This window comes from Mirounga angustirostris, unplaced genomic scaffold (assembly GCF_029215605.1).
Source record: "Mirounga angustirostris isolate CCGP_5_RB_7025 unplaced genomic scaffold, mMirAng1.0.hap1 SCAF_13, whole genome shotgun sequence".
Classification (NCBI taxonomy): Eukaryota; Metazoa; Chordata; class Mammalia; order Carnivora; family Phocidae; genus Mirounga; species Mirounga angustirostris.
The window spans coordinates 31,803,620-31,830,791 of NW_026991721.1; the positions used below are offsets into that span (position 1 = coordinate 31,803,620).

At 36.8% G+C, this 27,172-nt stretch overlaps 1 protein-coding gene across 1 annotated transcript in view; it reads right to left on the reverse strand.

The window, feature by feature from the left end:
* Positions 1–10,920: 10,920 nt before the first annotated feature.
* The window catches only part of ANO3 (anoctamin 3), a 400,310-nt gene continuing 384,058 nt past the window's right edge, over positions 10,921–27,172 (reverse strand). The window contains exons 23-28 of the mRNA XM_064575888.1: positions 24,577–24,710; positions 23,526–23,678; positions 21,568–21,715; positions 16,957–17,037; positions 16,675–16,780; positions 10,921–11,995 (exon numbers count right to left, since the gene is read on the reverse strand). Coding sequence (XP_064431958.1) covers positions 11,813–11,995; positions 16,675–16,780; positions 16,957–17,037; positions 21,568–21,715; positions 23,526–23,678; positions 24,577–24,710 — 805 coding nt within the window. The 3' untranslated portion in view covers positions 10,921–11,812. The remainder of the gene's footprint in view (positions 11,996–16,674; positions 16,781–16,956; positions 17,038–21,567; positions 21,716–23,525; positions 23,679–24,576; positions 24,711–27,172) is intronic.

Below are 27,172 nucleotides of genomic sequence, written 5' to 3' on the forward strand. Positions count from 1 at the left end.
CACATGCACAAAAATATAACCCCCCTGCACACACACACACAGATACACACAGTCCACATCCTGCTTGCCTATTGGTTAGTAGACATGTGTAGTTGTCACTGCTAGAAGACAGGGATGTCTAATGTCTATTTATACTTATTTATAACTACAAATAAAATGACTGTTCCCCTGGATATTCTCAGGACATTTTTTGGAAGACCCCAACTTTCAGGTGAGAAGAAACAGCCCACCCTTAAGTGCCCTGGCAACTTCCTCCTGGATTAAATTAGGACTGGATGGCACGGCAGTGTAAAGAGTCAGTCCCTTTGGTTTATGTCATATTAAATTTCAGGGTGTTTTGTTTTGTTTTATTTTATTTTTTGGTAGTTCTTGAGCCATCACATATCTTGGAGTTCACAGGTTGAATGTGGAAGGGGGTATGCTTATTAAATGTTTCTCCATCACTGCTGATAAAATGAAGGATTGCCATCCACCCGACCCCCATATCTCACATAGATGGAGACACATTTCACAACACCCCACGTTGCAGTTGCAGTTGGGACACTTAACTGCCATTAACCCCCTCACCCTGCGCCACACCCTCATACGTTGAAGTCCTCTTCCAGTCATCCCTCCTCCTACAACTGTCCCGACCAAGCCTTAGAAATAATTTTGCTCAGCACAGGAGAGGGACTGGTATATCTAGTTAGTGCAACAGTGATAACTAAATACGCTTCTATCTTTGGTGTAGTAGGTCTTTCTATCACCTTACAAAGAAAAATTGATTCTGCTCAACAGAAGTCTAGAGTCTTTCCCCAGGGCCGGGTAAAGAGGAACAAGGAATGTCCTATAGGAGACTGTTAGGATAGCATTGTGGAAAAGAACCTCGCAAATAGCTTACCGGCCCACAGATTTCACTAGTCATGGGGTCTTCTTTGGTGCAAAATATCTCATCGACAGGATTTACACTGTACTGATTCAGCTCTGACGTGCAAGCTCAACGTGTTCCATCAGGCTTAGGTGACAGATGAAAAGATCTATATGGTTGAATTCTCAAAAATACTTTTTAAGTTCTGGAGTAAGAGGAAACTATAGAACAAAAGTGTTTTAAAAATGGAGAGGCAGTGAAAGCTTTTTGGAAGAAGCAAAGAAACAAGATCCCGAAAAAGTAAAAAAGAACCAGTGCCACAGGGGCTAGATCAGAGGGAAAGTAGTAGAAATAAGCCAGTGTCTCTGTCACATACATTAAGACAGGTGTCAGATATTTATTTTGGTGGCCAGGTAAGATCAAAGGCCTAGAAGTAGTATGTCAGCAAAATAAAAAGAAATGGTCCAAATGGGCAAGGATAAGAAACCCCAAAGGCTATGTTGTTTATATGTAATCCAGGAGGAGAAAACCTTAAAAGAAGCATGAGACAAAGAAAATATTATGTAACCAGTATTTGTTATTAGGGAGAGAAGATAGAAAAATGGGGAAAAATTCAATGAAGGAATTAAAAAACAGCTGGAGTTCATAAGCCACAGCCCAATGCTTGCCTTCTTTCCCTCCATTCTCAATAGGAGAGGAGAATAGAGGAAGAAAAAGAGAAAATTGGGTTGTGGCTTATCAGGAAGATGAGAAAAATACATTTGGAAAAAGGAGGAAAGAAGTAAAAAGAAAAAATACATTTGGAAAAATATCTGAAAATGAAGGAAAAAAATCATGAAGATGAGAAATGTCTAAAAACATTTTTTGAGGTCCAGCAAGCTAATGAAGGTGTTGATCTAAGGATTTGCAAATTGAAAGGTGCAATTATTTTCCAAATGATTTAGTAGTTAGGACATTCCTATGAATTAGGATTTCGAGAATGTATTAGGTGAATGTTGAAATCGGGGCCAAACCTCATTGGTTTAGTTATTATCTAACCAATGGAAGGGAAGCGACAACTCTGAGGATGAAATTTGATAAACAGCAGCCATGATATATGTGGCTTCCCCCCATCCCGCAGAGGAATGCTTTATTGACAAATTGCTCATTATTCACTTTAAGGAAAAGATAAATCAGTTACCACCCCAGCATCCTGCCTTCTCAGCACACCCTGTCAGAGATTCTAACGCTAGAGAAAGAACACGGAGTGGTGTTCTTTCCACAGCAACAGCATGGGTGGCAGTCCCTGAAGGGTGTCTGAACTGAGCAGTGGCCACTGAGGCATCAGAGAGCACATCACAGTCTGATTTTGAGCTGACAGCTCCGCCCCCAGGAGGTCCACAGAGGCCTGCAGGCAGACCTGGTCTCTGCTGCTAAGAACCAGCATGGAGCTGCCCGTCCAGACACACCAGACACGCGTGAGAGGCTGCTGGGGTATAGATGTATGGAATACATTTCAAGATTTTGAACTTTCACTTGGAATTGCATGAAAACAAAATGTACCATACAGTTCTTCATTTTATTCACAAATTTTACTCACAATTTATCCCACCAATATTTCACTCAGACAGCATTTTCCCCAGAAAGTTTTTTAGGATCCTTTTTTTTTTTTCTTTTTTTAGTCTCTAGCTCTCTTACCTGGAGTGATATCAAAGCATCAAATGATTTACAAATGGAAGATATTATTATTATTATCATTATTATTGTTATAAAAATGGCTCTGTCTTCTCTCATGTAATGGAACCTATGGCATTAGGAGTTAACATTTTGAGCACTTGCAGAGGTCAATAGAAGGATCCCTCCTCATTCTTCCTAATTGAACAAATATGCAAAAATCTAAGGCTTCAAGTAGAGTGCAAATGGGAGTCCCAGAGAAAAACCATGTTCCACAGTGTCTAGGAACTGCATCTGTTGTGTGGCTAAACAGAAAGGGACAGTGAAATGCAGTCATACTTCGACTCCTTGGCTGTGACACCTCTCTTGCCCTCACTCCTCCCTACGAGCATGAGCTCCGACTTCCGTCAAGGTTCCCGGGACAGTATAAGATCTGTCCAGTTCCAAGTTCAATCCAAGCCACGGAAACGGCTTAAACCTGTGGTTGTTTTTGCCACAGAACGACCAGGGAGATTCTCAATACACCAGGTAGGAATGATGAGTTCTAGGATAGCCTACAATGGGCCAAACTTAATGCCAGTCTCCATCTTCTTAAATTCAATCACAAAGATTGGTAAAAAACGAAATGGAATGACCTCAGTTGTCTCTTCCATTCGTTCTGAGGAATTCATTTTGAGAACTGCTATTTTCTTTGTCACCATTCGGAGCAAGAAGTACAGCTTCTTGACGGAAGGGGACAGATTGGAGGCAGACAGCTTAGGTTCAGATGCAAGTTCTGACGCAAATTATCTCAGGAATTCTTGGGCAAGGCTTTCTAAAGTTTTGTTTATTACAAATTAAAAGGAGCAAAAGTCGTGCCTACTTAGTAGGGTTTTTGCGAGGATTTATAGAGGGAAATCCTATCAACTCGTTAGCGCGGTGACTGGCCCCCATGAAACATTCAATATTTGTTAGCTGCAATATATGAAGAAAGTGATACTCATTACGGTATTCATTTTCAGTTAAATTGGTTCACTGTTTCTCTTTAATTTCCAAGATACTGGCTTAGCATATGAATTAATGAAGCAGTTTAAGAACTAACAAGAACAAGATAACCATAAGCTATAAACTAAAAGTCATGCCATTAATTTCCAGAGGTAGTCTTTTTAATGGCGAATTTAAATAAAATATGATGTTTTTTTCAGAGAGCAACGTTTCTAAAGGTCTGAAATTCTTGAAAAAAAGAAAAAACCCACTGTTATAAAGAGAGACAAGTTTATTACTGAAAAATGCAATATTCATATTGATGATTTGTTAAGTATTACGTTTGTACTGTAAACAGCATCTCAAGCCTTGTGTATGACTCAGTGCACACTTAACAGTGATTGTGATTCTCCAGACAACAACAGAAGGGGCGAGGGCTTTTCCCTTGTTCAATTCAAATAATATTTCTTGAATATAAATTTCATTCTTTTGTGATTTTATGGGGCTCTAGCATTTCACTTGAAAGAGGAAAAAAAAAAAGAAATAAACCACACACCAAGGGGCTTGCAAACAAAATTTCAAAGAGAATATTATTGAAATATCTTTATGGTATTACAATTTTACTTAAACATTATTACAAAGATCAGATCAGTAAATAGAAAAAAATAGAGCGGTTTCCTTTTACTTGTTCTCTTAGAAATAAATTGTTTTAAAATATTACAGAAATTTAAGCTCTGTATGCATACATTTGTATATTTAGAAATCTCATGTGTGCAATCTTGGTATTCCAAGGTAGCTGGGCTTACTGTAAAGTTAACCTCTTTTATCCAACATTAATAACCTGGATGTATAGTCTATTTCCAAACAACTAAAATTTAATTAATGTTACCAATGATATTAAAATGATACAGAATTTTAATCAAGTGTAACTCATAATTAATAACCATCTAATGGGTTATTTTCACTTGTAATTCTTTTCTTTTTTTTTTTTAATTTATTTATTTGACAGAGAGAGAGCACAAGTAGGCAGAGTGGCAGGCAGAGGGAAAGGGAGAAGCAGACCCCCCGCTGAGCAGGGAGCCCAATGTGGGGCTCGATCCCAGGACTCTGGGATCATGACCTGAGCCGAAGGCAGCCACTTAACCAACTGAGCCACTCAGGCGCCCCCACTTGTAATTCTTGGAAGGAGTTAATGCTATCATTTCTTCCTCCATTCCAGTCTCCTGACCATATCAATCTGATTTGCAAACACCTATGTGAATAACAAACACTAATAAACCCACTTTTCTAATCCTGCACTTCTGGTATTTGAAATATCAGCTCTTCAGAAGACAGGGTTAAACATATAAATATTTGGCTACTTAATCAACATGGCCCTTACTTGGGGTGTGATGATATCAGTGGCTTTTTGTTATATTCCCATGATGAATTAGAAAAATAATTCTACTCTACCATGGAAATGTTAGTTGATAATATTATATATTAGTGTGAAATTTAAGATGATTTTTTTCTATTTCCAAATCTTATGTCTTTTTCATAGAGCCATGAAATACTAAATTTAATGCTGTAGTTACACAACTGCTCGATTTTAAGAAAAATGTCTATAGAATGAGCATAGATCTATAATTAAGGTATGTAACAATTTTAATTATTTCTTTTAAAAGTAAGTTCAGATTGAAGTGTATTTAAATGATCAATGTGAATATTTTCTATAGGTTAGGAGCAGGGTACAAAATAATTATCCACTCTAAAAGCTTTTATATAAGCCTAATAGATTAAGGCAGGTCTACCAAGTCACAAAGGAAACATATGTCAAAATAAGTTTTGACATACTATATAACATGACTTCTTCTACGTATTTTGGATAATGCCTATATTTGTGCTGCTCAGGGGCTTAGGGCACACACACACACACACACACTCAGAAGTAACCATGAAGAGGACTTTATGACTTAATACTATAGGTTACTATAAATCAAGAAAAGCAATATATAATGGTGATGTCTTTTATGGGCCTTGGCCTATTTGTCCTCAGTAATTTCCAGAAACAGCCATTCATCTGTTTTTAAAAAATGTTAAGGCAGGGCGCCTGGGTGGCTCAGTTGGTTGAGCGACTGCCTTCGGCTCAGGTCATGATCCTGGAGTCCCAGGATCGAGTCCCACGTCGGGCTCCCTGCTCGGCGGGGGGTCTGCTTCTCCCTCTGACCCTCCTCCCTATCATGCTCTCTCTCTATATCTCATTCTCTCTCTCAAATAAATAAATAAAATCTTAAAAAAAAAAATGTTAAGGCAATTGTGTACACAGGTGCTCTGAACATCCAGTTCCCCATTACAGGATCTGCTTTGACATATTTAAAAAGCTAAAAATAAAATTTCATGTAGTATATTGATTCAGTGCCCTAATGTAATTACCACGTAAGAAAATAAATGAGCAATCCACAAGTTGCTTATTTGTACCAGCATAAGATGGTCAGTGGAATTTGTAGAGGCAATGTAATGGATTGATTTGGAATCACATCATGAAGGTTTATGTACATTTATTGTTTACTATTTTCAAGAATGCTGACCTTAAAATTTTATTCAATCTATTTCAACAGAGCAAATCTTCCTTAAATTGGCTTTAAAACTTCTCATGAGAGTTTGGAAGGAATCTTTAATGATTAACGATCTACTGTATATAATTTGATTTGCACAGGACTTGCAGACAGTAGAAAGAAAAAAAATCAACATTTAAGCTCATCTGGCTAAATATATGGTTACAACATAATTTCTCCTATGAAGAACAAAAATGGTTGGAGAAATCCACTCTGTCTCTTCCCCAAACGTCCTCTTCAATTATAGGACTCCCTACCTCTTTCCTAGTTGAAAAATAGAACTTGGAAGCCGATAGCCACACATCTTAAGAAGATAAAATTGCACGTATTTTTAAGGGCTTTTTCATCTTCAGCATTGAAAATCGAGATGTTTATTCTTTGGCTGGAGTTGTCACTGAAATCTAAGCTTACCATATTTAGCTTTGTAATCTTAAAATAGGTAAGAAAAAAATAACAAGGGAAAAAAACCTTCATTTCTCTGAATGTTAAAGGATGAACGAAATTGCAGTTGTTTTTCAGTCAGAGAGAAGGCTGGGTGTGTGTAGAGCAGAGTCTGAAATAGGATTTGCAAAACAGACATTTTTGCTCAGGTAGGAAAGTCCCTAAGTTCCTTCCACCATCCCCCAAACATTGCTTCCACGGTGTTATCTTTGCCACCAGATTTTTCTGGCCACTCAATTCCCCTCTTCTCACTTAACGAAAAGTGGGAAAAGCCTGCTCATACTACCTGTTAGAAAGATATTAAATTTAGCCTAATGTGGGGGCCCTTGGCTGGCTCAGTCAGTAGAGTGTGTGACTTTTGATCTCAGGGTTGTAAGTTTTAGCCTCATGTCAGATGTAGAGATTACTTAAAAAAATAATCATTCAAAAAAAAAAAAAAACCACTTAGCCTACTGTGTTCACTTGGTAGTGTTGAGTGGCATGGACGAAATAATTACAAAGGATTTGAGGAAGTTTGAAAATCACGTGGGACTAGCCATCCTTGTTACAATTATATTTTGTGGGGTATATCTAAAAAGAGCTCATTAAATTTTGCTTTTCAACTAATAATGTAGGAAATTTTTGCCTTCTAAGAAACAGCAGAGAAACTGTTTCCCCCTCACATGGAGAGAATTAAGATGGAAATAAATATTCTGAGGAAGTCAATATTGGGCATATGTCTGGAAATTTGACTCCCTTCCGTCTTAGGGAAAGATGCAACACAACATCCACACAGTTTACTGTCTGGTGTACTCAAGCCTCGCACTTGGGGCCAGCTGGGTGTGGAACAAGAGGCTTTATCTAGGGACAATTGTGCTGGGTCACACACTGGTACCATCATATACAACAGTGAGGTTTGGGGCGCCTGGGTGGCTCGGTCAGTTAAGCATCTGCCTTCAGCTCAGGTCATGATTTCTGGATCCTGGGATGGAGCCCAGCATCAGGCTTCCTGCTCAGCAGGGAGTCTGCTTCTCTCCCTCCCTCTGTCCCTCCCCACTGCTTGTTCTCTCTCCCTCAAAAAGTATATAAAATCTTAAAAAAAAAAAAAAAAAAGAACAGTGAGGTTTGATGGATAAGTTTCTTCTCCCGGACCGCAGACTTTGATTATACAAGAAACTGGAGTTGATCCTAAATATGAGTCCTTTTTCTATCAACCTATCTGCTTTCATTTAATTCCCCGGAAAAGATGCCTTAATGTGGATGTGGTTAGAACACAGTGGCTATAACACTTGTGTTTTCTAGAAAGAAAACCATCAAATATGGTTGTGGTTGTGGTTTTTCAGATGAACCCAGATGGCATGTTCCACTGAAGGTAACTTATCACCCTTACAAATACACACATCCTTGGTAGCAGGAACCTAGTCTGATCAATGATTCTAGCTAAAGCCAAATCAATCTTCCCGTTGGACTACGTATTGCTGGCACATTTCAATTTGAATAGAAATTCCTGTAGGGAAAGTCACACTTTTCTATCAGAAGCTAGCTATTCTAGGCCATTCCTGAAAGGTTCTCTCTCCTGAGTTACTGAGAAAAGCAGAAAGAATAAGATGTTAACTGATTCCCTGGATAAAATCCACAACTATTCCTAAAACCTGTTGTAATACTGTGATTTGGGGGAAAATGGGATGGAAATACCTTATGACCATAGTAGGACTGAGTTGGGCATATCTAACAGACAATAAGTGCATGCACGCACACTCACTCACACACACACACACACACACACACACACACCACACCCTGGGCTTCTGTCTACCTGCCTCCGATTGACAGACTAATCAATTCAGCCATATTAGTTAAGCAACTCTTCAGGCAACCTGGATTTTCAATTTTGACCAAGTTGAGAAAAAATGGGCAATTTGGTCACCTCTTGCTGGCGGTTGGCTATAGTGCCCCTAAATGTCCTCCTGCCTCAGCAGGAACTTTATCAGTGCTAAAATTCTTCTCCTAAGGAGATTTTGACAGTTATTGGTGGAGCCAGCCGAAGTGTGAAAAAAGCAAATGCTTCTGTAGGATAGAAGCATTATTGCCTTCTTAAGAACGAATCAAGCTTCCTCTCCCATCTGTTTCTAGAACAAAGCATTATTAGAATCAGTACGATTATCCATCTATACGTTTCATGTGCAAATGCCTTGATGATGACGACGAGCTTAGCAGAAAAGAGCCAAAACTTTTGAGAGTGGAACAAGAGCTTGCAAGACTAGGAAATTATTGCCTTTGGAGCTAAAGAGTGAGCAATCCCCTCTCCCCACACGCACTCCAACTTCTATTTAAAAAACAAGCAGGATCAACTTGAACATGCAAATTATAGGAAGAAATATCATATCACATAATTTATTGAGTGAAAAAGGTTCCTTTTCATTCCATTCTACAACAGATTGTGCTAAGAGTCATTTTTGAAAGAAAGTGCATCATTCAGAAGTTGTATTTCATCATGCAGTCACTCAACAGCATTTTATTGAAAAGGGCGTGCACAGACTCAGACAACTGCAAACTATTTCAGCTACTACCTAGTACTACCTAGAGCAATTTTCCACACACTGTACCAGGAAAGTGCTTCAGCTCTGAACAACTTGTCAAGGCAGACTGCATGCACATATATATTAGTTATTTGCTTGAAAAGACAACAATTTAGAATATGAAAATATATAAGCAGCATTCATGTAATACAGAATTCCTGAGAATAGGGTGTGCTATATAAATCTTTGAGAAATAATTTGTATTCATATGAAAACCATGATATAAAACATTTCTCTCAATGAAAGCAGAGTGATTTAAAACTCACATACTGTGAGGGGGCTGAAAATGTTTTGCGTCAACAACGATGAAGGCAGAGCTAGGTTCTACTGCATTGTTGCACAAAAGAAAATTTTCAGATAACTTTTTCATTGTTTCTCTATTTTTTGATTGGTCTGAGAAATTACTAGAGAAGGCAATGTCTAAATCAATGTATTACAATTTTTTATTAAAAATACCATTCTCTTTTCATGCTTTTCTCTCTAGGCAATCAATATGATTTTAAACGCTGATGGTGGTAATATAAAAATAAGAAGAGAAAGAATTCTCAAGGGCATGGCTGTCATTATTCTTTACTCTACTGTAAGATAAATGTCTATGTCTGTATCCCTAATTTGGGAAAGACATAAATGTCAGGTTCACTTACATTTTCAATAGGCATACAGAGTATTTATTCTCAGGCATGGTATACATTTAACTAACAAAGAAAAGGAAATGCTGCAGATGCTACAAAAATGAAGGAGTTTAAAACTCCTTTGTGTAGTTAGTGGAATTAGTTGCTATGAATATGCAGGTGGCAGAAACAGAACCTCAGGAATCTGAATGGAAGAGTGACATGTGACATGGGCATGGGAGGAAGTTCATAGAGTCTGAGGTCCTACCGCTGGCTAAGTCAGAATCAGAGGGCAAGTAGGGAGGTGAGTGTTTTTGACAAAAGTAAACCAAAGAATGACTATGATCTATCACAGCTTTTCCCTGGAGTAAAAGAAGAAAAAGTCAAAAAACCATTTTAAGTGTTAGGATGATTAAAAGTCGTTTTCTAGTAAGAGAAACTTTATAATTTTCTTACTAGAGACACACTAGCATATATACAAAATATCTTTATTTCCATTGTCTTTAATCTGGTCTTTTTGCATCCTGGAAATAACTGTGCTTTGTTTAATTGAGCAAAAAACAAACTAGACAAAGATAAGAATCATAGATGCATGTATATATGTGAATGTGTGAGTATATGTGATTTGCCACCCCATTCCCAGGGGAGGAAAAGTGAGATCGTTTTGATTGTTTTGCCAAGGAAAGGTGTCTTCATTTCTCCCACGCGTTCCCTTACTTCAACTCTCCTCTTTCTTCCCCTTCTGCTCCCTATTACGTAAGCCTCCACCAGACTTCCTTTCCTTGAATGCTTCATCATTCCCACTTCATCCGTCTGTGAACAATAACACAGAGTTGGCACGGAAATAGCAACTACACAACAAAGCAAAATGATGTCTTTCACGGCTGATTTGATCTTGGTTTTAGAGTTTTCAAAAATCAACTGAATCAGTCTATCAAAGAAACATCGATGAAAAGAAAATAAAACAAAACATGTGGGTTTCTTTTTTTTTTTTTTTTACAAATAATATAAATTTATACTCATGCATTGTTTTCATTAGCTCATGAACAAAAGTGCACATTGTTAGAAAAGCTTAAAGTGTTGCAAAGCATTTGGCTTCTGATTTCCTGAATAAACAAGTCACAATGGCATACTATGTAACTGGTCTCAGTGCTGCTCGAAATGTAACTTGCATTACATATTGCCAAGGTGCAAAGGTACAAGGAAAACCAACATATGTACAGCATTTTAAGTTATTCTGTTATTCTGCGAGTGTTGTTACAATAAACCAGGGAGGAAAAATTAAAAATACTATAAAACAGCCCTCCACGGTAAAATACGGATGAGTGGTATTCCAAATGATATGAGAATAAACGCCCATATTTTTTAAATATGTGGCTCTATTGGAATTCAGTGGGTTTTTTTTGTTTTTTAAAAAAGGCAGTGCAACTTTGTTCTGCCGGCGAAACAACACGTTTGAATGTAGCCAATGCAATAGGATATATTTCAGTGAATGGTATTCTTTTTAGAATCTTAGTTTTTGGCTTGACTACTAAAGGTGGTGTCCAACAACTCCACTGCATAGTCAATGTAAAGCAGCATAAATTCCGTGTGGCACAGATCCATAATCTCTGCAAGGAATAAGAAAAATTCCCCAAACCTAGAAGCTGAAGGGACATGGAATTCTGGCAGCAAAGGCAGTAACTGATTTAAGTCATTCCTCGTAAGTCATTTCCTGTAAGTATCTCAACTCAACCTAAGGTTCCAGAGTATGTGATTGAAGACACATGAGACTTTGAGCATGCCTGGTTTATGAACGTTTACATGGAAATCTGTTGCTAGGAACCTCACCATCACCCTTCCCGTTACACTGCAGCTGATGGAGGGTGGAGGTCTCCACACACACAAGTCCCTGAGGCTGGGACTGAGAATTAGGTCCTGGCTTCCTGTACTGTCAAACTAACCATTTTTTTAAAGGTCAGGAGTCATCTATTTCTTCCCTAGAAGCCTGGACATCCCAAATCCCAGAGATGGCTGCATTGCATTTCCAAGTAACATATCATACATATGGTTTGCCAGGTATGCCTTCCTCCTGGATCCCACCTAGAATTTAAAGTTGTTGTCATTCCCACTAATGCTATTGCCCCTCTGGGCAACAGGAATCAACTAAGGCCATTCATGGTGAACGGGATGACCACTTTTTCTCCGCTGTTGTTGCAAATGTTCTAGTTCTGCCTCGTACATCATCTCCTGGACTAAGTACTTCTCCCGTCGTATTCGGTCATACAGGTTCTTTGGTACATCTGGAATCAGGTATGCGATGAACGACTTGATTCCAAAAACAAGGTGCTGCAAATTTAAGAGGGGAAAGTACACTTTTCAAAGATTCTGGAAGGCCAATTATAAAACAGATCATAAACAATGTTGCATTTGCCTTACAGTCAAGCATCAGAACTCAGGATGTACTATCTAGAATATTAATATTTTCAGAAATGATATTGGGACTACTACACTGTTGCTTTCAATCACATAAGGATTAGGAGACAACAGAAGTTTTTTCCTCTTTTTGGTGCCATATGTTGATGTCACTTTATAAACATTGAATGTTAAGTTCACATCTTTCCATATTATGCAACCCTATTATGACATGCATTGTTATACACAGATGAGAGATCACATCCAGGGAAAACTCACGTGTGATACATTGTAAGCACAAGGTACAAGACACATAGAATATAGTCTGCCTGGGATATTGGCATTGGACTCAACCTCCAGCACATGCATTTTATAGAATTTCTACTCTAGTAAGTTCAAATATTGTAAAATATTTTGTCTGTATTACATAATTCTTTTACGATAAAAATGTATTAATTTTTAAAAATAGACTGATAAAAGTATTGTATATAAAAAAGACTGGATCAAAAACCATAAGGTAAAAGCCTATGATCTCAAGTTCAGAGGTTGAATGAGACCACCTGTGTCTGAACCATCCCCTGACACTCATTAGCTGTGTAACCTTATGCAAATCACCTATGTTCTCTGTGTCTCATCTCTGAAATGGTGACAATAATAGTATCTGTTAAAGGTTGTTATGATGATTAAATGAGCAAGTATATGTGAAGTGCTTAGAGAAGGGCTTGGTGCAATGTAAGCACCATTTAAATATCATCTCCTATTATAATAAATGCATCCTTCTCTTTTCCCGTGGAGGAGAGTAGACCTTTCAATTGCTCAGAAAAGAAAATCTGAGACTGATGGAGTTAGGATGATACATGGAAAAAAACCCATTTACCTACAGGACTTTGTGACAATTGTCTATGTGGAAAGGAAGAATTCAAGGCACTTTTAACTGGGTTTACTATGAGTGTCCCAGTAAACTGCCCTGCATGGTAGATCACGGTAAAGCAGGTCATATTTCCCATAGAAAAGTAGATCAGGAATTTCTTTCCTGATCAAATATTTGGTATTCACAGAACTATCCAGCAATATGTCTCAAAAGTATAGAAATAAAAATCAAAAACATTTGTTATAATTTAAATTAGTGAAGAATATGCACCAAGTCCTATACAACGGTAATAAATGACCCTACAAACTGATTCTCATAGAAACACTGATATGCAAAGATGACTCAGTACTTTTAAAAGACTATTTTTTTAAAAAGCTGAAGTTTATCATTTATGAAGGCAAGCTTATAACTAGTTATAGATGACAATTTTCTTAAACCGACAGAATTTATCTTAAACAAAAAACCTACAGCAAGTATCATACTTAAAGAAAAAAAATCTGAAGTATTTTTATTAAATTTGGAAACACGACAAAATTGTTCACACCACTGCTATTCAACACCATGCTGAAATTTCCAACGACACAGTAAGGCAAGCAAGAGAAATGAGGCATAAACCTCGAAAGGACAGAGACAAAGCTGTTGTTATTGGCAACTTGAATTATCCTTTGAAAAGACAATCTAACAGATTTAACAAACAGAAGATTAGAACCAATGAAAGACTTAAACAAGGAGTTACACACATTTTAGAAAGACAATTAGAATTCCAGCAAAAATTGATCAAATCATAACAGAGGCTAAGATAGTATTTATAACAGCAATAAAATTATCTACAAAATTTTTGGAAATAAGAAGGAATGAACAAGCAAGAAAATATTTTAAAACTCTATTATAGGATATAAGAACAATTTGGATAAATCCCATGTTTATTAATGAATCAGTACAGATTATGTAAATAAGTCAACATGTGCTTTCTATAAATGTAATTCTAACCATAATCCTTGCATGATATGTGGGGGAATCTGAAAAATGGCTTCTGCAATGTATATGAATGATTAATAACTCTAAATAGCCAAGGCAATTTTTAAAAATTAAGGCAGATTTGGCAGGGGTGGGAAGTGGTTGGCTTTATCAGATATGAAGATATATTCCAAAGCCATGGCATTTAAATAGTGTGATAGTGAACATGTATAGACAAATGATGTAATGACAAATGAGGCCAGGCACATGCCTACTTTAGGGACTTGGAATATTACAGAGGTGGATTTACAGATCAGTGGATAAATAACATATTACTTAATAGCCGTACAAAAAATCATGTCACTATATAGAGAATAAGAAAAATAAGCCTTTCCCTCAGACTCTATGAAAAGTCCTGACATCTTCAAGATGTGTGGTAGGTAAGACTATAAAATTAATAGTAAAAAATATAGTAGAATATCCTTTCGACCTGGAGATAAGAAAATTTCCCAAAGAAATAGACCAAAAAAGCCAAAACCTTAATAGGAAAAAATGATGGGCTTGATGACATCAAAATTAGACATTTGTTAATAGATAAAATTAATAGGTTAGGGACAAGAAAAAGATATCTGGAGTGTTTGTACCTGGCAAAGACTGATTTATAACTGGTAAACACATAAGAAAATCTTGAAATTTGGTAACAAATAAACTGGAAACTCAGCCAAAAATTGATCAAAGTTATAAATTCACAAAAAAGGAAACCAAAATGGCTTTCTAGTAATAAAAGTGATAGTCAATGTCATAAGTAAACAGGTTAAAACAAAAAAAATTAAAACAAAATATTACTTTACTCTTATCCAACTGCAAAATATTAGAAATTCAGACAATATAAAAATCTGGTGAAAATCTAAGGGAATTTTGGAGAGGGACCTGTCAGTATTATGTGAAATCGAGTATGCCTATAAATAATTCCACACCTGAGTATAATACTCCTGAAAAACCCTTAAATATGTTCAGAAGGTGACATGTCCAAGATTTCTGATAAGAGATTATAGAGGTAGAGAGAATTATTGTAGGCCTAAGTAGCCACCCATGGGGACTATGGTATTTAAATTCAAAGAACTATCATACTAAGTAGACAGAAGAAATTATTTAAATGTGGGTAGACTTCATGGCTAGATCTCTCTCTATATCTAAAAAAAGTAAAATGGGTAAGAGATAAAAATGAGTTATTACATCATAATACCATTGAAGTAATTTTGAAAAAAGAACATTTAAAACAATAATGAATCATGGAACACTATATCAAAAACTAATGATGTAATGTATGGTGATTAACATAACATAATAAATGAAGGGGGGGGAATCAGACGGAGAGATGAACCATGAGAGACTATGGACTCTGAGAAATAAAGAGGGTTTTAGAGGGGAGGGGGGAGAGGGGATTGGTTAGCCCGGTGATGGGTATTAAGGAGGGCACATACTGCATGGAGCCCTGGGTGTTATATGAAAACAATGGATCGTGGATCACCACATCAAAAACTAATGATGTATTGTATGGTGACTAACATAACATAATAAAATTTAAAAAACATAACATAATAATAAAAAAATACTATATATATGTATATTCAAATAAACATGTGGAAAGACTTCTGAAGAAAAGAGAATGGGTGCTTTTGGGAGTAGGTGGGTAATGGAATTAGTAATGAGGAATGAAGAAGAAAAGATAAAGAGGGAATCATATGTATCTATAATGACAGGTTGCTGGGAATCAAGACATTTGACTAAGGCTGTTCACTTGAGTCCCAAAAGAAGATGAAGAAGAAAAAAGTATACATTAAAAACACAACAAAAAAAGACTTTTCAGAATCACTGGATTGGAAATACGCCTTAACCTCTTACGCTACCTGTAATAAAGTGAAAAGTCACACTTCATCAGGAGACATTTGTCTAGGCAAATAGAGTCATTAGGTAATAGAATTTCATCCTGGATTAAACCTTAGAGGTAAGCATTTCATTTTATGGATGAAGGACATTTCACTACAAAATTTGAGATATGTTTTGGAGATCGGTGGAGAGGTATATCTGCCTTTAAAAAGACTTTTTCCAAAAGTCTTCTGTATGGCTACTTTTTTTCTCTCCCTAAAAAACAGATGCATTCAAAGTTTTTCCACAGAACTTGGTGGTACCTTAGAGAATACTCAATATATCCCAGCACTCAATTCTTCACTGTATCAAGCTTCTTATATACTAAGGAAGCCAATAAATCTGAGCTGCTTTTCTTCACATGACTACAGTCTAATATTAATGACTCTGATAATCCAAATCTATGCACATTTTATGAAAGTGTTCTCAGGCATCGTTTATTCAATTATGCACTGTCCCTCACACAAATACACATGTGGTCAACTGTAATTAAGCTGATTAGCAAATAAGTTTCCCCACCCTTAAGTAAGTATAGATTCTCTCATCAAATGATGAAAACCATCCTTTCTTTCAATATGGTTACTGAGAGGCTCAAAGTTAAGTTTTCAGTTCAACTGTTAATAGCTTCTTTTATCCTAGTTTTCTGTTATAAATACCCACTGACCTACCTTCTTACATTATTCAGCTCTTGCTTTTTTGTATGTCGTATCACAGTTTCACCGTATCCAAACCTTTTACTGTGATAAGCAAAAGTCCCTTTCTGGACGTCAGTGAGGACCTACTGTATCAAAGAGTCAACTAATGTATCAGCCGGAAAAGTATTTACCAATAGTGATTTTATCAGCCTGTTACTAACCTCGAACACGATAATGAAGGCCAGTCGAGCAGCAAGGATATGCCAGTATTGTAAGGTGAACTCATAGGGTTTGGAACTCCAAGGGGGACCTCTGTAGTCTCGGTACCTAAAATCCACAAAACAAAGGATTTGAGGAATAGAGACCAAAGTTCAAAGGCCCCAAATGTTTTTAATTTGCCAAAACCCCAAAACGACAGTTGAAATGGGCTCATCAGCGTGTAAAGAGAGGAGATGGGAGATGAGAGCAAGAAGGAAAGATAATTATAATTTATAAGTAAGTACCTGCAATAACCAGATTTTCCCATACCAAGCTCGCTCAGGTCAAAGAAGGATAGGCTATTGTTGACATATCCCTTTAAACAACTGGGAGAAAAGAAAAAGCATCATAAATTTCTAGTCCAATTCCTTCATTACACTTGACAGGATGTAGTAAGTGCTATTATTCCTTCCATTTTAATTATAAATTCCTAGTTACTCAGCTCTCTGATTCTATCTCCTGACTTCCATTAATCTGTAATTTTACCTCAATGAGACAGAATCTTGTCCACCGTTTCTCCCACCCTTCATTTGGCTACATTTATTAAGTGTTTACTATGCACTTGGCATTGTGTTCATTACTCCCCATGTGTTAAAACTCTATAAATATATGTTTTATAAATATGCATGCATATCACCCTATCTGGCTAATTGTAATTAAGCAGCCAATTGATCAACATGTGTCTTTGTGATTCGTTAACTTGTTCAATATATGTTTATTGAGGACCTATAATTCGTTAGAAAACTTCTAGACGATTGGTATTTGACAATGAACAAAACAGGTTAAAATCCCTGTCCTAGTGGTGAGTATTAAATTGTGGTCAGAGTTAACTTTTACCATAACCTTAGAACATTTATATTATCATCTCCATCATAGAGATTAAAGAACTAAGTTTTACAGAGGCTAAATAACTTCCTCCTAAGCCTGTAATTCTCAAAATTTTTGATCTCAGCTAACCTTTACATTTTTAAAAATTACTGAGAATCTCAAGGAGCTTTTTACAGAGGGGTATATGTATTGGTATTTAACACATTAGAAATTAAAACAGAAATTTAGAAAATATTTATCTATTAATTCATTTAAAATAACTTACCAAACACATTACAAGTAACATATTTTTAAAGAAAAATAGTTTGTATGTTCCAAAAGATGAAGTGAGAAGAATGACATTGTTTTACATGTTTGCAAATCCTTTGATGTCTGCCTTAATAGAAGACAGCTAGATTCTCATATCTGTTTCTGCATTAAATCTGGTTGCAATATGTTGTTTTGGTTGAAGAGTAAGTAGAGAATCTGATAATTACACAGATAAGTACTTGAAACAAAGGATATTTTAATAGCATTTCAAGTAATTATTGATATTTTTCATTGACATTACACCAAAGTTTTACCTGTGGTCATTTCTTAAAGTTTAATTGCAGTGTGGAGTCTTAAAGTATCAATAAACTTTTTATGTGGATTTTACATTAAAATCCACAGGTCTATCTTGTACTTTGAATTCATATTTTACCCATGCATGATTTTGTGACATTAAATATGGGTCACTTGGGAAATATTTGTTTCCTGAATTATGCAGATCTTCCAAATGTTGTTATATTTTTACTATAGACTATGAAGATCATAATTGCTAATATCACCACTGATTTTTTATCAGAAAAAAAATCTGTAAGTACTGAGAACCTTTTAAGCTCAGTGGTAGATAAAATAATCCAAAATTCTGATTTTCACTTCAAAACTTGAACTTTATTAATGGAAACAAATACTGTCAATTATTTCCCCTAAAGTGACAAGCCAGTTTTGTCCATTTCTAGAAGACTGCCTCCTAAATACCCAAGTCTGAATAATCATAGTTTATCTGACAATCATTATTTCATGTTAAAAAATGTCGTGTAGTTTGCAAATCCAACAGTCATGCAAGTGTTTTTTTCTGAGACGACCATCACCGTACTTTAGCATGTAGCAGAAGAGCTTTATCACACTTTGCATTTTGTCAAATAAAATATTGAAAAGACATTTATTCAAGGGTGGAGATTTGATAAAATTAATAGTTTTTATTGCTTCATCAAGGGCATTCTGAATTTTATCACTGGAACTTTTTTTTTTTAAAGATTTTATTTATTTGACAGAGAGAGACACAGTGAGAGAGGAAACACAAGCAGGGGGAGTGGGAGAGGGAGAAGCAGGCTTCCCCGCGGAACAGGGAGCCCGATGTGAGGCTCGATCCCAGGACCCCGGGATCATGACCTGAGCCGAAGGCAGACGCTTAACGACTGAGCCACCCAGGCACCCCTCACTGGAACTTTTTAAATGGTAGTTCTACAATGGTGAGTAATACAATCATTGCTAGTACTTTTTGGTACCACTGCCTTCAGTTATGCGAAGCCACTGGAACATTTTACCCACTATCACTTTTGTGCCATCTGTACAAATGTCAATATGGCAAAATAAGCAAATCATATCTTAGTATTATTACGAAAATAATCTGAAGGGGACCTGCAGGTCCCATGTTGAGAATCACTGCCCAGGATAAACAGCTCTTAAAACCTGGATTCGAATGTACATCGATCTCATTCTAACCCCTGAATTCTAAAGTACAGGACCACACTGGTTGCACGCCCTTCCTCGTCCATCTCAGACCCCATGATTTATCATCCCAACTGCTCTCTTGCCAATACCCTCATCTTCACTGCCATTTTGTCCTTTTGCTACTTTGGTCTGAAAATTTATGATCTGAATGAATCTACTCCAGTTTAGCTGCTATAGATACCCGGAAAAAATTAAATAACAGAATGGCCCTAGGAATGTGTGGTTTCAACCTCATCTAAGCCCTCCACATCTCTTCTTGAAGTTATTCTACATCTGGTCACTGAATATGGAGAAAGCGTCAGGTGTTATCTTCACCAAAGGCAGGACTTGAAACGTAAACAGAGCAGATAACCAACCAATTTCATTTTCACCTGCCACTAGGTGGCAGCAAAGACAATAGCAAATAATGCTACTAAGGAGAGGGCTGCCAAATCTGCTTGCTTATAATAAACCCTTAAAATCTGCTTCTAGACTATTTTGGATTTTAAAAAAGGGACTTTTCTTGGCTTTTCACTATTAATACTAAAACCGGTTTATTTACATAGTCTTTTATAGTTTATAAAATGTTAACTTTAGATACTGTTTCTTTTTTCTTTTTTTCTTTTTTGTCAGAGAGAGAGAAAGCGAGAGAGAGAGAGCAGAAGCAGGGAGAGCGGCAGGCAGAGGGAGAAGCAGGCTCCTCACTGAGCAGGGAGTGCGATGCGGGACTCGATCCCAGGACCCCGAGATCACGACCTGAACCGAAGGCAGACACTTAACCGACTGAGCCACCCAGGCGTCCCTAGACACTGTCTCTTTATTATAGATCCAGACTGATGTGCCTTTTAGTAAAAGGCAGAGTTACAATTTGAACCTAGGGTGTTTCATTTTAGGTTAAAGTCCTTTGACAAGACTCCAAAATATATTTTATGCCTTTATTACTTCTCTTTGAAAAACTGAGATATTTATGTTCAGAAAGGCATTTCAATGTTCTGAGAAAAACATCAGTTCGTCAGTAGAGCTAAGGGTTGATTTCATTTTAAGCCACAGCTCAGGCTCTTGGGGCACATGCCCTGCCTCTAAATAAGATGCATGCCCAAAGCTGCTCCTGAGGCAGGAGGGGAAGTGGCTTCTCCCATCACTACTTCCACACGGCGGCTCATCTCCAGCTGAAACTCCAATTCCTGTTCCCCAAGTCCAGTGCTCTTGCATTCTTTCTTAATACTTGCTTTCAAGAGGGAAAGATGTGAAAAACCCATTTCCCCTAAAAGAATGCTTGTAAACTGGGTGACTTTGTCCCCAAGGTGACATTTTGCAATGTCTGAAGACAATTTTAGATTGTCACAACGTGGCAATAGGGAGGTTGCTATTTGTATCTACTGGGTAGAGGCCAAGGATGCTGCTGAATATCCTACAATGCATAGAATAGCCCCCATCTTTTCCCCAGAATAGAATTAGTTGGTCTAAAATGTCCATAGCACAGAGGTTGAGAAATGCTGTTCTAAAGCGTGGACTCAAATTTTAACAACAACAACAACAAAGACAAAGATTCAGGGCAGCATTCTCTGTACCTTAAAATCCCTAGTTATAAATTCCTTTTGAAAAAAGGGGCACCTGGGTGGCTCAGTTGGTTAAGCATTTGCCTTGGGCTCAGGTCATGATCCCAGGGTCCTGGGATCGAGTCCTGCATTGGGTTCCTGCTCTGCCGGGAGTCTGTTTCTCCCTCTGCCTCCTGACTTGTGCTCTCCCTGATAAATAAAATAAAATCTTGAAGGAAGGAAGGAAGGAAGGAAGGAAGGAAGGAAGGAAGGAAGGAAGGAAGGAAAGAAAGAAAGAAAGAAAGAAAGAAAGAAAGAAAGAAAGAAAGAAAGAAAGAAAGAAAGAAAGACTCTCTCATCATAGCTGACATTTCCTTCATATTCTGTATGTCCCTGCAAACTAGCTTTATTCCCTGAAGCAAGTGGGCCTCAGTTTTCCCAACTATATAGTCAGAAGATTGCATTGGATGATTTCTAACATCTCTTCCAGTTCTGAATTTGACTTCTAAATACATTATAATGTTTTTCACATTTGGATACCAGTGATGCATTTACAAGTAAAAAACATAGACTCTAAAATTATTTGCGTAAAAAGCACTGTCGCCCTTTTTATCCCGCTTGATTTCCTCCAATAAGCACATTGTAAGTACAATGATCAAAAACACTGCCCTTAATGGTCACAGAACAGAACTTTGCAATGAGTTCCCATTTCAATCACAAACATAAAACATATCAGAAAAATTTCAACCTTACTTTTCACCATATTCAAAACGACTTGCACAGGGGCCGTATTTGTATTCATAGACAAAACGTGGGATGTAATCAGATGTAATAGCAATTACAAATGCATTGGTGATCACAGCCAGTATACCGATTCCTTCAAGAATGCCATACCAGATTCCTAGTAGGAGAAAGAGTAGAGATAGGGAATGAAGTGCAAAAAAATTAAAACCCTCTCATGACTCTTCTTTGGAAAGAATATTTTACTTCTGTTGGGGCTACAGCTCTGTCCATTATTTACTTTCTTAGTACAATATCTCACTACAGATCGGACATCTACTGAATACTTTTCCACAGTAGACCCCATCTAGAGAGATTTGAAAATTAAAATGTCATCAGGAATTGTTTCAAGTACCTTTTTAAAGTAAAAATATAAAAATGTAAAAGTTTGGTGTCAAGACCTGGAAATCACTAGTTGACTTTTCCAATCTGGTATACAGATGTACAAAAAAGCTTTTGAAATTGTATACAGTATCCACATACTATTGGTTGCAGTCAAAACTGATGTTTCAAATAGGATTAAACTTAGCTTTAAATACACTGATATGAAAAAAAAGAAAAGTCCTGGAAAGAAATACTCAAAAGCGCTAAAGCTGATTGGATAGCATGGCAACTTTCTCCCTTCCAACCTCTTTCTTTGTTTTTCAAAATCTTTATAATATTTCATTTTATTGAGTGGTAATGAAAAAAATAAAAATAAAAAAGACATAGGGCTAGTTTATTAAAACAGTATGCCAAAAATAAGTAGTCAGATGAATGGAGATTCTGGAAATATACCTAAGTTTATATAGAATTTCATATAATAGAGATAATTCAAACAAGTTAAGAAAGATGGAAAATTTAATAAATGGTTTTGGGAAAATTGGCTACCTTTTAGAAAAAAACAAGCTGGATCTCAATTTCAATCCCTTTATTAATAACAAATTCCAGTTAGATCAACAATTTAAATAAAATCATAAAATGTCAACAGATAACCAAATAACACACATATATCTAAAATATAAAACAACTAAAACATGGTAAAAAAATCGAAAGTTCTAAAGGATCTTTCTAAGAATGCCATAAATAAAAACAACTATAAGAGAGATATATCAATGTGATTATATACACATTTTAAAAGCTTATTCATGATGGAGTAAAAGATTAAAAACCAGCATTTGAAAATGCTTGCAACATATATATCAAGGATTAATATCTTGAACATACAGATAAAGATTACCAAATCAGATATAATAGCCTAAGGTCATAAAGTTAGTAAAGAAGAAATACAAATATATTTAATCTCATAATTATAAAAATGCAAGGAAACATAAGATATCATTTTTTCCCTCCTCAGATTTTTGAGGACAGAACAACAATTAAAAAAACAAAAGAACCCTTATTACACTTTTAGGAGTATAAATTGGCACAATATTTCTGGAGGACATAATGAGAAATTATCAGAATTTTAAATGTAAAAAAAAAATTAAATGTACATGCTCTTTGACAAAGGAGTTCCACTCTAAGAGTTTATCTTGAGGAAATAATCAAAGTATGTATGAAGATGTATGTTCACCTAGGTGTTGTTTGTAATAGAAAAAACTGAAGCAATCTAAGCATCTCTAGTTAAGGGAATGATTTTTTAGAAATGTCATATAACATGCCATAGAAATTTGTGCAGTAACTATAAAGAATGAGGCAGAACTATACTTATTAACATGGAAAAATGTATACAAGATCGTTTTTAGTGATAAACAAGGTCATGACATAGCCTGTTTAGGATAAACATACTCTCAACTAGGTTAGTGTTCATTTCATGATTTTGTTAATCAAAACTGCTCAGTTTTGTTATAGTTGGAAGGAAGCCCCAACGATAGAAACCCACGTGGCGCTAAGATCAAGGCTCTTCTTGGCCTCAGCAATGCAAAACCCATTTAGTTCCTGAATCTTACCTATGTCAGTTGCTCGAGCAGGCAGAGGCCTCCGCCACTGGGTGACAAATTTGTATGCATCCAGCCTGATCTCAATGATATTGTTCAACAAAGCCAAAAGAGGGGCCAGAGGAAAAGCTGCCACAAAGATGGTGGTAAAACCAAACTGCAAAACTGTAAAGGGAGAGCGTTGCAAAATTAGTAATATAAACAATACCGTTTCTTGAGTGCTTTCTTTGGGCCTTATGAGGTGCTTCACATAAATTGCCTTCAATCCTTTCAATATCCCTTACAAGGTAAATATGCTCATCATATTTTGCTGTTGAGGTAACTATAGTTCATATGTGTTAAGTAAGCTTGCTAAAGGGTGGATAGCAAAAAAATGTTAAAACCTGCATTGAAACTCTCTGATCTCAATGGACTGAAAGTCTCTGTGCTTTCCATCACTATACCATGCCGCATGAAGGAAGAGTGAAGAGAAAAGAAGTTAAAGAGGAGGCCTTGAAGAAAAATGCTGAGCTCCGAGGGACCCAAGACACCTAATCTTGTCCTTTCTTTTTATAGATGAGAAGACTAAAGGCCAGAGAAAAAGCAAATGTGAAGACAACACACAAAGATTTTAACAGTTGGAGTGAGAATCCTCCTTTTCTTAATATAAATAAGTGGGCTTCTCAAAGAAGCTAAACTCACACCAGGTCTGTGCAAAGGTTTTTTGCAAGAAATAATCATTGCTTTATTTGGGCAGGATGGTATATTTTTGATATAGGAATGGGTTCTGATTTATTTTGTTCCTTTAAAATATCTGCACTAAAACTAGGTGTTCTGCTATGAGAAAACCCTTCATTTTGGTCAAATGTTATGGCTGACAAAGGACAGAATTTGTGAGCCTTCCAAGGACATTGTTTCAATATCTTCTCTAGTTATGTTAAGATAAAGATACAGAGGTATTTTAGAATGTTTGGGGTTGGAAAAGAGAGAGATGGTTTTCTGTCTTGAACTAAGGCCTGTGTAAAGAAAAAAAAAAAAAATCAAGAAGTCCAAACAGCTGTGTAGAAGTTTCTTCTCTCCTTACCCATTTCTAAATATTCATCCATCAGTCCGTGAATATTCATGGGCTGCAGGTTCCAATCATTTTCCCACTGAGGTATGGACGCATCTTGTATTCCCCGCTTGATTTTATGTCGTGACCACCAGTTCTGGATCAACCTACATCACAGAGCAGACAACGGGCTTTTGAGCTCTTATAAGCATATGGTGAACAATTTATAGGGCATTAAGGAAAGAGAAATACCACTACCCTGGGAGTACACTGAGCATTTCTGGGAATTGGAGATATTTGCATGGTCTCAACTTCCAAGTTTAGGAAGTGGGAATAGGCCTCAGCCTTCCTAGACCATGTACACATCTATATATGTATCTGGGAATTAATCCCCACCGCCACACTTAGGTGCTTCCTGATTCTTATTAGACAAACACCCATTTGTATGATTCCTTCCCTCTACTCCCTCAACCTCTCTACATACTTAAACCTCTATGTTGCCTGTTGTGATTGGATCTGAGCCCTTAATTGCTCATAACCCAAAATCTTCTGGGTTGTGCTCTCTGAACATGAGTATAATCATGTTCCATACCAAATAACTGAGCCCTAGATAAGGTTTCAAGAGATAGAGGTTCTAGTCCCCACCCTACAATGCACTGGCTGTGTTACTTTTAATAAGTCTATTTACCTCTGTGAGTTTATGAACATGAAGGGTTTGAGTATTAACAATTACATTCTGCTACTATAGTGAACAATAATTTACGGCAATGGATCTGTGCCTGAGTCCATTTAAAAGACTTGGAAAGGAATTAACAACACTATTTCCCTAGCTTAGGGGCAGTCTTGAAATTATGTGATTCAGAAATATCCTATAGTGGGGACTTCTGGGCAGTTAATTATTTCAAGATTTAGATGAACATTACCTCTAGAATGAAGTGAATCCCATAGTGTATCCCAACTCTCAATATTAATTAATCATGGACCTGGAACTCAGTGGGTGTTGGAAGAACAACCATAGACCAAAACGTCAGGTAGGTAGTTCTTCAGTGTATGTCCCATGGAGGTTGCCTCTGGGATCTCATAAAGATGCAAAAGGGGCTGGGTGTTGAGATTGAGGCAGACCTGCTTGGTTTAATTTTATTACTTCAGTCTGCTTAAGATTTTACTTTAAGAAAGAGAACTGAGTTATACAAGTTTCAAAATTATTGCTTTAGTGACTGGTCCACTCCTGCTGGATTCGGAAAAACACAGCATGTCCCTTACCATGGTACATTTGGGATTTGATATACATAATTCAGGCTGACCACTAAGGCAAGGTCATGGTGAAAATGTGCTATCCGAAGGTATGCTATGTATAGAAGCACACAGACAATGACTACAATAAGAATCATTCTTAATAGTATAATGATGACGATACCATCTTGATGGTGCTTATGAAGCTATCTCATTCACAGCACGTCAGATCCTGTGGCAGGCACTTGCTACCTAATCTCCTCAGCTACTTTCAAATGATGTTCCCAAGCTCTGTGTCTCAAACAGATGGTCCAGGGATAGGAAGGGATACAAACAATGGACTGGGCTCCCCAACCCTTCATCCCTATGCCCTCTTCATTTACTAGAGATTTATTTTTTTTCTGTTTTGAATATTGAGGATCTGTATAAAAATCTCTTCCCAAAAAGGTTCTGTCATTTATTGATGAGGTTTAAAGACCACTGCACATCTCTTGTAATCTCCTCCCTTATTTTATAAATAAAAAAATAATCTCACAGATAGGTGAAGTAAATTATAAGCATCTTCAGCAAGGGGCAGAGAAGGAATATGAACCAGGTCTCAGTTATTTCATAGTCTATGCTCTAAGACTGCCTGTAACTTAACACAATAGTTTATAGCAGATTTCAGGATGGATATCACTTCTCCAGCCCTAAGGTCTCTGCTCTGGAACACCCTGACACCATTTGTCCGCCAACAAGGAGAAAGAATCACGGCATAATCAGATGACTAAGCCTAAACTATTTATATCATCAATTAACTAGTTCTTCTTCTAGAGTCAAGAAATTCCTCAAAATAGTCATGCTTTTAACCTTGGTTAGGCCTCAAAGCTTCCATCACACATTGTTTTACATAAACCATATTTCAGTGTATTTGGAAGAGTAATCTATGTTATTAGATGTAGAAGTAGGCATTCAACACCCTTCACGTCAGCATTCCACAGACCTTTAAACCCCATCTAAAGGGACAAAACAGAATGCTATTTTATGTGAAACCAATCCTGTTCTAATGACATTTTTTTCATGTAATAAAGAGTACAAGACCTCCTTATCCAGAATTTTATCTTTTTTTATTCTTTTTCAAGAGGGGGAGCGTAAATGGAGACTGCCTTTGTTAAACAATGACAACCTTGGTCTTTTGGTGGCTGGAAGAACCCAGAAAGTTATTCTTATCCTCAAGAACCTGTACTGAAAATAGTGCTTTAAGAATAGCAACAAGCATCTTAATGTGTTGAACAGAGTACCGGGTGCTTGACATCCACTATTTCCTTTAATCCTCACAAGTGTTTTCTCGAGGTGCACATAGCCATCGATCCCCTCGTAGAGATGTGAAGACTGAGGCTGAGAAAGGTTAACTAAC